Source organism: Borostomias antarcticus (assembly GCF_949987555.1).
Source record: "Borostomias antarcticus genome assembly, chromosome: 7".
NCBI lineage: Eukaryota > Metazoa > Chordata > Actinopteri > Stomiiformes > Stomiidae > Borostomias > Borostomias antarcticus.
Window position 1 is genome coordinate 28,692,858 of NC_140240.1, and position 14,143 is coordinate 28,707,000.

General features: G+C 46.7%; 2 protein-coding genes across 2 annotated transcripts in view; both read right to left on the reverse strand.

The window, feature by feature from the left end:
- Nucleotides 1-3,795, reverse strand: part of LOC311311024 (RING finger protein 122) — a 6,699-nt gene extending 2,904 nt beyond the window's left edge. The window contains exons 1-2 of the mRNA XM_084440637.1: nt 2,506-3,795; nt 634-784 (exon numbers count right to left, since the gene is read on the reverse strand). Coding sequence (XP_084296763.1) covers nt 634-784; nt 2,506-2,530 — 176 coding nt within the window. The 5' untranslated portion in view covers nt 2,531-3,795. The remainder of the gene's footprint in view (nt 1-633; nt 785-2,505) is intronic.
- Nucleotides 3,796-10,822: 7,027 nt separating this feature from the next.
- calhm1b (calcium homeostasis modulator 1b) lies at nt 10,823-12,033 on the reverse strand (the record flags this gene model as incomplete). Its single annotated transcript, XM_084440631.1, has 2 exons — nt 10,823-11,332; nt 11,482-12,033. The coding sequence occupies 2 exons, from the start codon at nt 12,031-12,033 to the stop codon at nt 10,823-10,825; spliced, it is 1,062 nt and encodes a 353-aa protein (XP_084296757.1).
- Nucleotides 12,034-14,143: the final 2,110 nt, after the last annotated feature.

The following is a 14,143-nucleotide window of genomic DNA, read 5'->3' on the forward strand; positions in this document are numbered from 1 at the left end:
TAAAATAGCCTAATATCCCAGATAGCAAGCGGATCTGGGCCATATACAGGCCAGATCTGGCCCTTGTGGCTTAGTTCCGGCCCATATATGGCCCAGAATTATTACACATCCGCTTGCTATCTGGGATATGATGATATATTTACTGCATACAATCAGTTGTCTACCCATAAACACCTGGGAAGCACTGGCATGTAGCCTACTGTAGCTACAGACAGTAGCCTAAACGCAAACCCAGCCTGACGGTCACACTAGCTGACAGCCATCTTGTTACGTTACTTTGATTGATATGATATGATGGCTGCTGATGACTGCATTCTCCCTGACACTTCTGAGAACAACAGGCCTACGGCTTCCCCCGCTGCGTCCCGACTGTAAAAGCTAGCCCGACGGTGGCCATCTTGTCCCCACCCCAGTGGCGGGGATCTGTATCCAACTTTGGGGGGGGGGGGACATTTACATTGAGTATTTTTTTGGGGGGGTACATCTTCCTACACGGCTGTATGGTCATTTGAATGCCACTACCCCAATCTAAATATTGGGGGGGGGGGGGAATTTTAATGATCTCAAATATTGGGGGGGACATGTCCCCCCTGACCCCCCCAGGATCCCCGCCCCCACCCCCTCCTCCGTTACCTGAACAGGTAGCAGCAGAAGAGCAGGCTGAGCATGAACACGAAGAGGCCGATGCCCAACACGATGATGTAGACGTTGAGAGGGAGGTGGTAGATGTTGGACGTCATGGTGCACAACCTCTCGCGCTGGAGACCGAGATCACGCAGGCTTCCTGGGGGAGGAGGAGGAGGTGAAAGATGAGACCTGCTTTAGACTGGGTCACGTTACTCCACAGCTGTCCCAGAGGCATCACAGCGCAGGTTTCCTGAGGACGAGGAGGAGGAAGAAGCAACAGGGAGAGGAAGGACTCTTTCCGATGAGTCGTGGATTCACAGATTTTGTCGTCCCGAAGGCATGTTTTCTCATTATGTTTCTAGAAACGCTCCCTGAATGAGAATATTTTTCTCCTTCTAAGGTAAAGAAGTCGGCCATCAGATCCTTCATTATCAACATTCAGGCCTTCCATTAAGCCCGGGGTCCAGAGTTACAGACCTGGGATCAGCCTGCATTATCAACATTCAGGCCTTCCATTAAGCCCGGGCTCCAGAGTTACAGACCTGGGATCAGCCTGCATTATCAACATTCAGGCCTTCCATTAAGCCCAGGCTCCAGAGTTACAGACCTGGGATCAGCCTGTATTATCAACATTCAGGCCTTCCATTAAGCCCGGGCTCCAGAGTTACAGACCCGGGATCAGCCAGACAGCCTCTTGGCCCATAAAGCCCTTAATATCGACCATAAAACATCAGGAAAGTATTTAGTGCGGAAACGTCTGGCATTTTGACCGCAGTCCCACCCATAATGCTGCTACTCTCTGAGTCTAGACCATATTGTAGCTGAGGAGGGCTGGTGGTGTGTGTGTGTGTGTGTGTGGAGGGGGGGGGGGGGGGTGGTTGGGCTAAGGCTGGGGCTAGAGCTGGGAGATTAGAGGCCGGGGTTGGGAAGGTTGGAGGCCGGGGCAGGGGTTCGATCCCGGAGCTGGGACGATCGGGCCTGGAGCCGGAGAGAGGAGTTGGCCTGGGGTTCGGGACTAGGACTAGGACTTGGGGAGAGATGGGGGGGTGGAGCTAAGACTAAAGACTGGATTGGAGGCTGGGGGCTGTGTGTGTCCGTGAACGAGACAAACATTGAGGACCGTGGCGCCACTTCCACCTCCTCACCATCTGTTCCACACACTCCACAGAGGTGGCTGGTGTGTGTATGGCGGTAGTGGGGGGTGGAGGTGTGTGTGTGTGTGTGTGTGTGTGTGTGTGTGTGTGTGTGTGTGTGTGTGCGTTCAGTCTGTCACCAGTAGGACTCTATTCATTGGCAGAATCTCAGGGGACTGCGGCACCATTTGGCCAGACAATGTCATAGGAAAGCCCACTTCCACACGCATGGCGTGTTCTCATTCATCAGCTCCACGGATGCCCTTTGCCAGTCTCCTAACGACCATGAGGCTCCTTGAGAGTGATTGAATGGGTACAGCTTGCGCACAGTGGGGGGTGTAGTTTGGCTAATTTGACATGGGGGGGGGTGGGCGGAAAGGAGGTGGGGGTAATAGTTGACACGGTCGCACAGATTGACGTTATTTTTCAACAAAGAATGAATGATTGTTAGGCTGGGTTGAGTTTTGTCTCGATTGCTACTGTGTCGTGGGGCAAAAAAATCTTTGGTTATGCATGTATCGTTAACATGACCCTTGAATTCATTTTATTTTAAGTGCCTCTATCACAGTACCCGACACTACTGAACCCTGGACACTGAACCCGGTTGACATTTCTCCTCAAGCATATCCATTTACCCAAACCCTGTTAGTCATTGCTGAGCACTGAGGGCTGGAGTTAGCTAGAGGTAGTGTACAAGTTGTGTAGTTTACAGTTAGTCTTTGGCAGAGTGGAGAAATCCACTTACCGTTACACCATTGGAATGGTTGCATGAAATTCCACTCCCGGGGGCCACGCACCGGTCAACTCAGGACCCGCGGGCAGGAGCCAAACCAGCAGCCTGGGGCTTCTCTTGAGCTTCTGGAGCCCCGGAGGCTGGATTACTGGACCTCAGAGCCCAGAATCAGTCACTTGACCTGGGCAAGAGGACACTGCACTGTAGGGGGAAGGGGACGGGGGTTCGTGCAACGTGAAGATTCCGGATTTTTGCCCTCAAATCCCCGAGCTGTGCAGTTTTGTCAACTCAGCAGTCCGTGTGCAGCATTCCCAAATCTGGATTAGATTAGCCCTCCTCTCCACGCGTGCAGATTGGGAGAGCTGGGATTGGGATTGGGACCGACTGCGATTGCGGAATTCATGTGCTCCTGTCCCTCAGTGGTAATGATGACATCACCGTAGTGAACGCTGTCAAAACAAAGATGATTTCTGGTTGCGTGTGTGTCTCACTCCTTATTGTACTCTAGTCCATTGTTCACGAAATGTCATTCACAAATTACACATGCGATGAGACGCAGTCGACTTTGACCATCGCACGTTCCAAAACAGCTCGAAGGTTTTGCCATCAGTGAGAAACACTAACATTTATATCAAAATGGATCCTGGAATCCAGTTGCCAGCCAGCACCGAATCTCTCCCACTTCAATTCTATGACATCAAGCAGCCCAAATGACAGTCCTTCCTCTTACGTCCAATGTGGGTAATTTGCTGGCATTAGTCACTCGCTTTGTCCTCCTCCAAAGCCTCTTTTTAACAGAGGATTTTCGCAAGCCTCATCCCTCTCCTCTCCTCATTCGCCCCCTCCTCCACTTCCGTCTCTATCCCGCTGATCTTCCAAGGGGCATTCCTCACCCACGGCCGAGATGAGCTCCCCCCCCAGTACCCAAACAAAGGCAGCGGCAGCACCAACCCAAACAGTCCTCAAGCTTGGTGTTTTGTTAATGTGTGTCTGCGTGCGTCTTAAGTAGAGGGGGGAGTTTCTACTCTCCCTCTAACCATCTGCTGCTTCAATTTACAAAAAACAGAGACAAAGACAGTTTGTGTGTGTTTGTGTCCGTCAGTCTCTGTGTGTGTGTGCGTGCGCGATGTCAGCCAGTGTGTGCGTGCGTGGTATTTAGGCTCTCCCACCTTCAGCTGGCTTTGTCATGGCACGCTTCCCATCCTCTCTCTCTCTCTCTCTACCTCTCTCTCTCAATCCATAATGGTGTCCACGGGGTCTCGTCTGGTCGCCGTTCCTATTCCCTGCTTTCACTCTCTGCCTCCCCTGTTCGGCTCGGCTCTCCGTTTGTAAACAGATCCTTGCTCATGTGACCGTTCGTTTGCCTCGCAACTCTCTCCCCCCCCTCCCTCTGCCTCTCCTCTCAGCCCTCCCTCTTTCCCTCCGTCCTCCAATCTCTCGCACGCTTCCCCCTCTCCCCCGGAGAGACAGCAGCAGGCATAGGCGAGAGGGAGGCAGAGGGGGCCAGACGTTGACGAATGGGGCGTCTCCTACGGTGTGTGTGTGTGTCTTATTAGTTTGTGTATATGCCTCACTCACTGAATGTGTGTGTGTGTGTGTGTGTGTGTGTGTGTGTGTGTGTGTGTGTGTGTGTGTGCGTGTGTGCGCACGCCCGCATTTGTGTCTCACTGTGTCTGTGCGCGCGCGCGTGTGTGTGCGCGTGTGTCTGTGTGTGCGTGCGTGCGTGCGTGCGTGCGTGAGTGTGAGGTCTAGGTCAGTGACATGTGCAACGCTGCTGTCGCCCGACAACCAAAACAAAGACAAAACAAGCGGCCGTGTAAACCTGCTCTGCAGAGCTCGAGCGCGGGGAGCTTTGTCATGATATAAAGCCTGATTATTTTCAGCTTTGCTTCTTTTGATCTATATATAAACATGCAGCCGTTGTGCAGTAGACGATTGCGCCAGGCCACAGAGAGAGAGAGAGAGGGGGGGGGGGGTAAAGGCAGTGATACATGATGAGAGAGAGTTTGAGTGCATTCAGTGTCAGATAGACAGATAAGTATATAACAGATTTACAGAGAGAGGGAGTAATGATGGTCTGGATGGACAAAGACAAGCAGCACCCAGACCCACCCCCACACCAGCCAGCTAGCCAGTTAAGTCAGCCGGCCAGTTAATTCAGTCCGCCAGCCAGCCAGTTAAGTCAGCCAATCAGCCAGCCAGCCAGTTAAGTCAGTCAGCCAGCCAGCCAGTTAAGTCAGTCAGACAGACAGCCAGTTAAGTCAGTCAGCCAGCCAGTTAAGTCAGTCAGCCAGCCAGTTAAGCCAGCCAGTTAAGTCAGTCAGCCAGCCAGCCAGTTAAGTCAGTCAGCCAGCCATCCAGTTAAGTCAGCCAGCCAGTTAAGTCAGTCAGCCAGCCAGTTAAGTCAGCCAGCCAGCCAGTTAAGTCAGTCAGCCAGCCAGTTAAGTCAGTCAGCCAGACAGTTAAGTCAGTCAGCCAGCCAGTTAAGTCAGCCAGCCAGTTAAGCCAGTCAGCCAGCCAGTTAAGCCAGCCAGCCAGTTAAGTCAGTCAGCCAGCCATCCAGTTAAGTCAGCCAGCCAGTTAAGTCAGGCAATCAGCCAGCCAGTTAAGTCAGTCAGCCAGCCAGCCAGTTAAGTCAGTCAGCCAGCCAGTTAAGCCAGCCAGCCAGTTAAGTCAGTCAGCCAGCCAGCCAGCCAGTTAAGTAAGTCAGCCAGCCAGTTAAGTCATTCAGCCATCCATCCAGTTAAGTCAGTCAGCCAGCCAGTTAAGTCAGTCAGCCAGCCAGCCAGTTAAGTCAGTCAGCCAGCCAGCCAGCCAGCCAGTTAAGTCAGCCAGCCAGTTAAGTCAGTCAGCCAGCCAGTTAAGCCAGCCAGCCAGTTAAGTCAGTAGGCCATCCAGTTAAGTCAGCCAGCCAATTAAGTCAGTCAGCCAGCCAGTTAAGTCAGCCAGCCAGCTAAGTCAGTCAGCCAGCCAGTAAAGTCAGTCAGCCAGCCAGTTAAGTCAGTCAGCCAGCCAGCCAGCCAGTTAAGTCAGCCAGCCTGTCAGTCAAGTCAGTCAGTCAGCCAGTCAGTCAGCCAGTTAAGTCAGCCAGTCACTCAAGTCAGTCAGCCAGCCAGTCAGCCATGGCTCTCGGCTGGGATGTCCAATGAGAAATGGAAAAATCCTGGAGAGGCACCAATTCTGAACTAAAGACCCCTGTAGTCTTCTTCTGCTTCTTCGTATGGGTTTAATGTTATATCCTCTCCTCCCAGGCTCGGGGCCGAGGGGCTATCCTTTTATCACCCCGAGCCTGGGTGGTAGGCCTACATATCTGGGCACCCGGAGTCACCCGGGCTACAATCCGGGCACACCTCCAGGAGCCATGTCACCGTTTCGTCATCCACAACCGTCAGGCCACGCATTCCGTTGGGTGTCCGATATATCGGACAGTCCTGGATGACGCGGTCTGCAGTACACGGGATGCCATGCCCCATCTGTGCATTGATGAGCTGTAGCCTGTTCTGCTTTAACACGCTTTGTAACATCTGTGGGATGTTGCTGCTGTCATTCTTCCCTATTTTAAATGCTATTCGTTGATGCTATTCAGTAGGACAAACAATGTGCAAGAAATGTAATGCTTGACACCTTGGCAGACCGCTATGGGTACAATGCCCTCCAAGAAGTCGTGCATTAAGTCGTGGGGAAACGCTCTTGTCACATCTAAGTACTCCAGCTCACCAAATGGACATTCACCGACCACACCGTATATCTGTTTTTATATTTCAACCCTCTCCCCGAGTGCTTGCAGATGATACACCCAGGAGGATCGAATTATTAGATCTTCATTCACGAGTCTGTAAGTCTTTGTGTGTGACCATGCAAAACAGGCACGAACGTCCACAGCTGAAAGAGCAAGTGAATCCTGCCAACATATTTTATTGGCACATACTGAAAGGTATCTTCATTTCCCTTGCTATTAAAGCCTAGAATGTGTTGCACTGGCTCCACGATATGCAGAAAGTGTCTCTAATTCATTTCCAGGCAAACATATTTTGTTGACTTCGTCATCATTAAGGTCGAGTAGCTGTGCACATCCAACCTCTCTTTAGACCAGGTGCACGGTAAACATGCAGGATTTGAAGAGAAAGAGGAATATCCGCACACTGGATTACAGCTCCCAATACTTTATTCGCTTTATTCACGTTTCGACCACCAGGTCTTCTTCAGGCAAAATGATTTAAAATGAAATTACAGGTAGCCAGGTAACCTATATATAGGTGTAAACCAGTGACATCACACTGACATCACTGTCAGGCCTATGGTGCATATCAGCCATCACATTAATGTAGTAGAAAGTGCAATTAAAAGTACAAACACATGATCACATAATAGTAAAGGCATAATAGAACAATATAATAATGGGCCATTATAGTCATAATTCATACCAACATACATAATGGATAAACAACTTCAATAGCCAAACATCATGAAAAATACCCCACAACAAAAAGAAAGTATTTACTGTACATGTACATTACAGGAATGCCTTTTCTCAGGGTCCTTTACATTGGCATTGAAAAAGTGGAGAGGTCTCGCAGGGGAGGGGAGGACCTTGAGAAAAGGCTTCTCCAGAGGATTTATTTCCTCAATGTCCCCTAATGGTCTAAATGAGGAATTTGATATAAAACCGTTCCTGTAATGTAAATACTTTCATTTTGTTGTGGGGTTCTCCTCCCGTGCCTTGTATTTTTCATGATGTTTGGTTATTTAAGTTGTTTATTGATTATGTATGTTGGTATGGATTATGACTATAATGGCCCATTATTATATTGTTCTATTATGCCTTTACTATTATGTGATCATGTGTTTGTACTTTTAATTGCACTTTCTACTACATTAATGTGATGGCTGATATGCACCATAGGCCTACTTAATTGACAATGATGTCAGTGTGATGTCACTGGCGTACCACCTATATGTAGGCTACCTGTCATTTTAAATCATTTTGCCTGAAGAAGACCTGGTGGTCGAAACGTTGCTCGAATAAAGTATTGGGAGCTGTAATCCAGTGTGTGTGGATATTCCTCTTTCTCTTCGACTTCGTCATTCATTGTCATCAGTATCAAAAATCCTCTTCTCCAATCTGCTCTGAGAGTGCTTTTTCTTGACTGCAACTTGCTGGGTGTAAAGCTTCTCTTCCCCAGGAACTAGGAACCATTTGGGGGTACTAGCTGTGTTCTCACCGCAGAGACCTAACAGAAGTACCGGGGGAACTAGTTTCCCCCCAGAAAGACAGTGGTGGTGAGGTGGTACTAACTCCTGGTACTGTCGAGTACAGGGACTTTGTCTGTGAGGCTGACAGCGCTGAACATTTCAGATTGGTTGAGCGCTGGCAAAGTTTTATTTCAACGCCATGTTTAAATGCACCGGAAAAAAAGCTTCTGTTTTGCTGCTCAGAAGAGCGATTGTGGGGATTTTCCAAATTGAATAAATTCCACACATATAAACACAAAACTGCTTTCTTGTTTAATATTGTTGTAACTAAGACATTTGCTGGAAAAATATGTTTTCCCATGAACAAATTGAGGCTAATATGCCCGTGATGACAACCAAAACTTGCTTGTTTAACCGCTGTCCCTGTGTGCGCGGCACCCGAAGAGCTTTACCCCAATGTTTGAACACGAACTACAATGGGTAGTCCCGGGCCACACTGGGAACATACCATTCTCACTGGGAACATACCATTCTCACTGGGAACATACCATTCTCACCCCTACTTTAATTATGAAATCAGCTCTGAGTGGATTGCTTGCTGCTGTATTGTCTCAGAGCAGCATGATGATGAAGATAAGCTGCTGTGTGGGGGCGTATGAGTTACAGCGTGGGTTCAACTGAAAGATGGCATTGGTGTGTGTGGTGTGGTGGGTAGATATCCGGAGCTGGCTGCCTGTGCGGCCTGCTGTTGTCTTGTATAGCAACGGGGTTTGACATTGGGATTTCGAATTTGATCGCCCTCTAGTGGAATAGACACAGTACTGTTCCAGAAGGACTGTCTTGACAACACTGGAAGGAAATCTGTCGTCATGCATTTGTTGTCCTGTGGATGAATTGCATATTGCAATTGTATTTTAAGACCTCACTCAGTTGAAAGCTGTAATGGAGGCCAACCTGACAGATTGGAAAGCAGTTTGCCTGAAAGCTTTTGTGAGAGCGCATGTGTGTGTGTGTGTGTGAGAGAGAGAGAGAGAGAAAGAAAAGAGATGCAAATGCCGACCATGTTTTTTTTTTTTACGATCCATGTAAATTGTTGTCAGTCGATGGGTGTACCCTGTTTGCATACAATATAACTATGCGTGATGTAGGCCTACAATGTGATGTCAACTAGTAGTAAAGTTATGGAGATTGTTCAAAACTACATATGTAGGTGTAATAGCCAATATATTTATTTTAAAACACTGCTTGACAGAAAACCAAACACAGAAACAGAAGCCAAACACAATATTAATTAATTATTTTTCAATGATGATTTCCAAAACATCAAGGAAGGTTTTACTTTTTTGAATTCATGAACAAACATACAAATTAAACAAACAAAACAAAACGAAAATGACTAAAGGTCAACTAAATCTATTTAGCACAAAATCACTAATTGGCCATTTAGTCAGCTCTAATTACCTGAGAAATCACCTGTCACTGTCTCCTCAGACTCGTTTTGGTATCCATACCACATACAGTATGAGAAATCTACTGTATCATGTGCGAGTGCCCACATTGAGTACCACCTGCGGGCTGCTGTGGGTAGTATGTAGTGCTCTCTTAGTTGGCCCTAATTAGCTAATTAAAAAATACATCCCTGTCACCGTCTGCTCGGGACCCCTGCTGGTACCCATGCCAAATATGAATGCTGTCAGGCCAACGGTGTCCGAGGAAAATGAAAACCGAGATACAGACAGAGATACAGAAGTTTGCTCATTTACAGTATGTATTAAATAAGCCTGCTGTATTTATACCAGACATTTTCTTAAAATGGAGTTAGTACCTTTTAGAAAAAGGTGTAGCCTCGGGACAGCAATTAAGTCAAAATCCCCCTACTATCTTGATTTGCCTCTGTGTAGCTCACAACATTTTAATTTACAGCCTCCCCTAGGCCTAGAGGCTGGTGGTTCGGCTGCCAAACCTCTCAGACTTGTGAAACGGCCAGAAACTGAACCCCCACGGAAATTCCTGGCAGTTCCTTGTAGTTTTCTGTGCTGCCTACAGATTCCCGTGAACAGTTGTTAACCTTCACTTCCACAGCAATTTACAGAGCTGCTTACTGACAAAAACTCCACTTTTCATGCAATGCATTGAATTGCTATTTCAATAAAGAGGGCAAAAAACCTCAGCAATATGAAATGCGATTGATTGCACTTTAATTAAAAAAATATATAAAAATAATTCAAACCAAATTGAGGTTTCCACTGCCATTTTGCATAATTATTGAATTGCCAATTGCAAAATGCATTTCCATTTAAATAAAGAGGCCAAAAAACTTAAAGGCCCTACAAGGAGTTTCAGGAAGCGGACGTGTTTTCCGCCCAAAAAGACCACATTTCCCATGAGCCTCCTCGCGCACTGGCGTAAACCTTAGCTACCTGAGCCAGGTGTTTTGAAGACGGAACGATCGCCACCGACGAGGTAATTACATAGGTCTTACTAGTAACGTTACTTTTGACAATATATAACGGTCATATTTAAATTATTCTTCGTCTTGTCGGCGGCGTAGGCTACTGCAGTAAATCGTTTCATCATTCCAAGGAAGTTCTGGACGACCCGACCACAAAATAATAATCTAAAAATAAACTACATACAAGAAACGACATTTGTCGAAAATGGACACATAAACAAGTGTGGGTAATGTAGATTCACCCACATTAAAATGAGACTGTTTCGTAACCAAAAATAAACTCCTCAGGGTACCTTTAATATTAGGCCTACATGTTTCCACTAGCCTCGCGTCACCAGTCTCTCCTCGGTGTCTATTTACTTCACTGCCTTAAGCCCGCCCCTTCTTCCGGCTCGAGCCTGTAGAGCCCACCTCCTACTTCCGTTTGCTTTATTTAAATCGATGGAAGAAAACATGGACATACCTGAAGAAATATTTCAAGAAGTCATGGAAGAAGTGTGTCGGATACATAATATCACACATTTGAAGCCACTGCAGTCTTAGCTTCCGAAATAGATATAACAACTGTTCTTTTTCTGGTCCAGACCGGAAGATTATGCGATGCGTCATCCTAGGCGCTTCCCCTCTAGACCGGCGAAACAACTGCGAAAGAGACCGGCCCCAGACTAGTTTCCACTGAAATGTTCAAACCTTGCTGTAGTAGACCGCCCACTCCTTCTTAGCCAACGCAGGAGGGTGACCGTTAGCATAGCTGTTGGGCTCCCCATTGGCCTCTCCGTGCTGTCCGTCATTGTCCTGACCGTCTGGTTGGTCCTTTCTCAGCAACAGAGGTGGCTTACACATGTGCCAGTTCCACAAAACCTGATTCATATCCTCCTGAGCACGAATCCCCAGAAGTTTCTCCTCGTCGCTCTTCTTCTTGTCGTCGTCCTCGTCGTCGCTGTCGCCCTGGGAACGACGGCGGTGGAAACTACGCATCTCTCCGCTGATGCTCTCGAAGTACTGGTGGACGCAGACCTTGGCGAAGGCCTTGGCGTGCTCCTTGCAGGTGTCGTCGAACATCTTGCGTTCGATGTCGATGTAGTGCGACCAGTACTTGGTCTTGAGGAAGGCAGCTTGTGTGAAGCAAGGCCGGATGGCTCTTATCATGAAGGCCACAAAAGTCATCATCAGCAAGAAGGCCCAGCCGGCGGCCTGTGAAACACAAGATTAGTCTGTCAGTTCATATTTGTTAGATGAGTACCTCAAAGGTTCCTGACACCACTGTTCCATACGAACTTTGAAAGACATTGTAATAACATTGTTGCAACATTAGAAAGACTGTGAAGAAGTATAAGACCCACCTGTGATATACACTTAATGTATCGAGATGCTGCTTCTCTTGATATCACACTGTGCTGATCAAAAATATTCTTGCACGGGATTTTAGCCAAAAGCTTAATTCTCTCCACCTCAGACATTTCCTGGACAAGACTGGCATTCCCAAACTCGTAGATGTCCACGTTGACGCTAAAGGCACACAGGAAGCTCTTCCCATCCATCAGCGTGACTGCGATCCACACGGCGGGCGCTATCAGGGAGCGTTGCGTAATCGAAACGAACATGTAGCGAAGGATCGTCGGGTCCTTCCGGCGTTTCCCCGTAGGCCTTCTCCACTCCTCGGCTAGCATGGATACGTTATTGTTCAACACGAACCCCAGTAGGAAAAACCAAATCGGCGGGACGACCAGTAGTCCGATGCCATAGGAGTAGTTGTATTCGGGGATACAAGGGCAGCTGAACTCGAAGGCAGAGTAGAGCTGGGCGCTCGCTAGGGCCATGATGCCACATATTCCATTCATGAAGGACTCCTGGTTGGACTGGAGGAACTGGAACATCATACGGAACTTATCCATCGTGATCGATCTGGTGGTGGTGGTGAAACGTCTGTAGAAAGAGGCATCCTTGTTAAATACCAACTGAAAAGGTTGATGGGGACCGGTACATTACATTGTGTTGGAGATGGTAAATGGACTGCACTTATATAGCACCTTTGACGGACAAAGCATTTTACAATGGCCTCTTATTCATCCATTCACACCCGCATTCACACACCAATGGCGTCCAGCTGCCATGCAGGGTGTTAGCCTGCTCATTGGGAGCAATTTGGGGTCAGTGTCTTGCTCAAGGACACTTCAATGTGTGGACAGGAAGAGCCAGGAATCAAACCGCTCTACCTCCTGTGCCACAGCCACCCCGAAATCTTGGACCCCTGTCACTGCTGAATTGTCTAAATTCACTGAGTTTGAGAAATAATTCGCTGGATATGTCATACAAGCTCAGTATATTGGGTTTTGACAATTTTATCAATGTCCTATTTCTTTGAAATGAAACATCAATTGTTCAAGTGCATGAAGACCCACTCAAATCAATGTAGAATTGACATAAGAACACAAGACATTTTGAATTAGCAATCAACAATAAAGTGCCTCTTAGTGATACAATTGATTGTCTGAGTACTTGAGGTAAACAGAAGTAGACCACTTGGCTTCTGTACAGGGAAATATTGTCTTTGTCCGGACATAGAAAAAGGCATCACTTACTCTGTCTTTCTGTCTCCCAAGGGGATCAAGAAGTCAAGATATTCTCAAATTATGATCAGTCCAAAGATAAACAACGTGCAGTTGGCTTTGGGTATTCCTGGCACATTGTTGGAACTTTGATCAGACATGGATGTCTCTGAGAGCCTGTCCTTCTAGAACTCTGTGTGGGGGATGTAGAAAGGGCAAACCGCATCATCTGTCATCAAGCCCCTCCTCTCAGAGGCCTTGTTCGGTGATGTAACAGGATTCCCATCTGTCTTCACCATTGTCCCAAAAGCAAACATTCTATAGCCTCTAGCAATCACTAACAGACACATTTGTTTTTGTGAACCGGCGTAATGTTTTTGGGATTTCAAGAGGGTGAAAAATGATTTCGGTCTTTCTGGACAGGCGAAAAGAGGGCATTTAAAAAAAGACATATGGCACGCCCTAGGTAACAAATGCAAAAATAGTTTCAACATTCAAATGATCTTGAATCTCGCTCGATATATTTGTTTATGGGTAGCTAAATTTTTGTCTCCACTGCTAAAAGAGACATTCCTATCCAGACTTCACAGCGGCCATCAGACTCTATAACAATGCCAGAGCGTTCCTGAGTGTTGTGAAGGGTGCATATTACTACACATATCTATACAGTCTGGTTGTATGTATGTAAATATTCTATACTTTACACATGCTGTATATATACACACAAATTAATGTATATAATTATTGTCCTTTTTATGTGCATTGCCACTATATTCTGTATTCTGTATTTCCAATCTTTTGCTGTAATTTTCTACTGCTGAAACACCAAATTTCCTCCTCCAGGGATCATTAAAGTTCATATCTATCTATCTATCTATCTATCTATCTATTAAAGTTCATATCTATCTATCTATCTATCTACTGTATCTGACAGAACAATTTCATATACCAGGATGTATAACTACTACAGTACTATAGTCAAACTATTCCCAGATTACATAAGCATATAGCATCCTCTTGAAGCTAGATGGCCATTTTGCTTGGTGATTTTTACCCATAGTAATGGTATAATGTGGCACACCGCTGCACCTTACAGAGAATGAGGCCTAGCTGGACGAACCAGTCGTCCCCCACAGGACAATAAAAGACAGGGGTTTAGTACTCTATTGAAGAACATAAGCCATTCACTGTGCCTCATTCGCGTTTCTTTGAACAGCTTTGTCACCAAGGCATACATAGTATAGTCAAAAGCTTGACAATTCCACTCATTGAAAACCTCTGTGACATTAGCTACAAATGAAGTAAATGTCTTCAGCTTTAGGTCAAGAGTTTGGCCTACACACACATTGTGACTAAGCTCATGTTTCATGTTGAAGCCAAAATCATCATGAATTTTTAATGTTCAATTATTACAACATATAAGCCATACTGTATAGCTAGTGTTCTCATTGTTTCT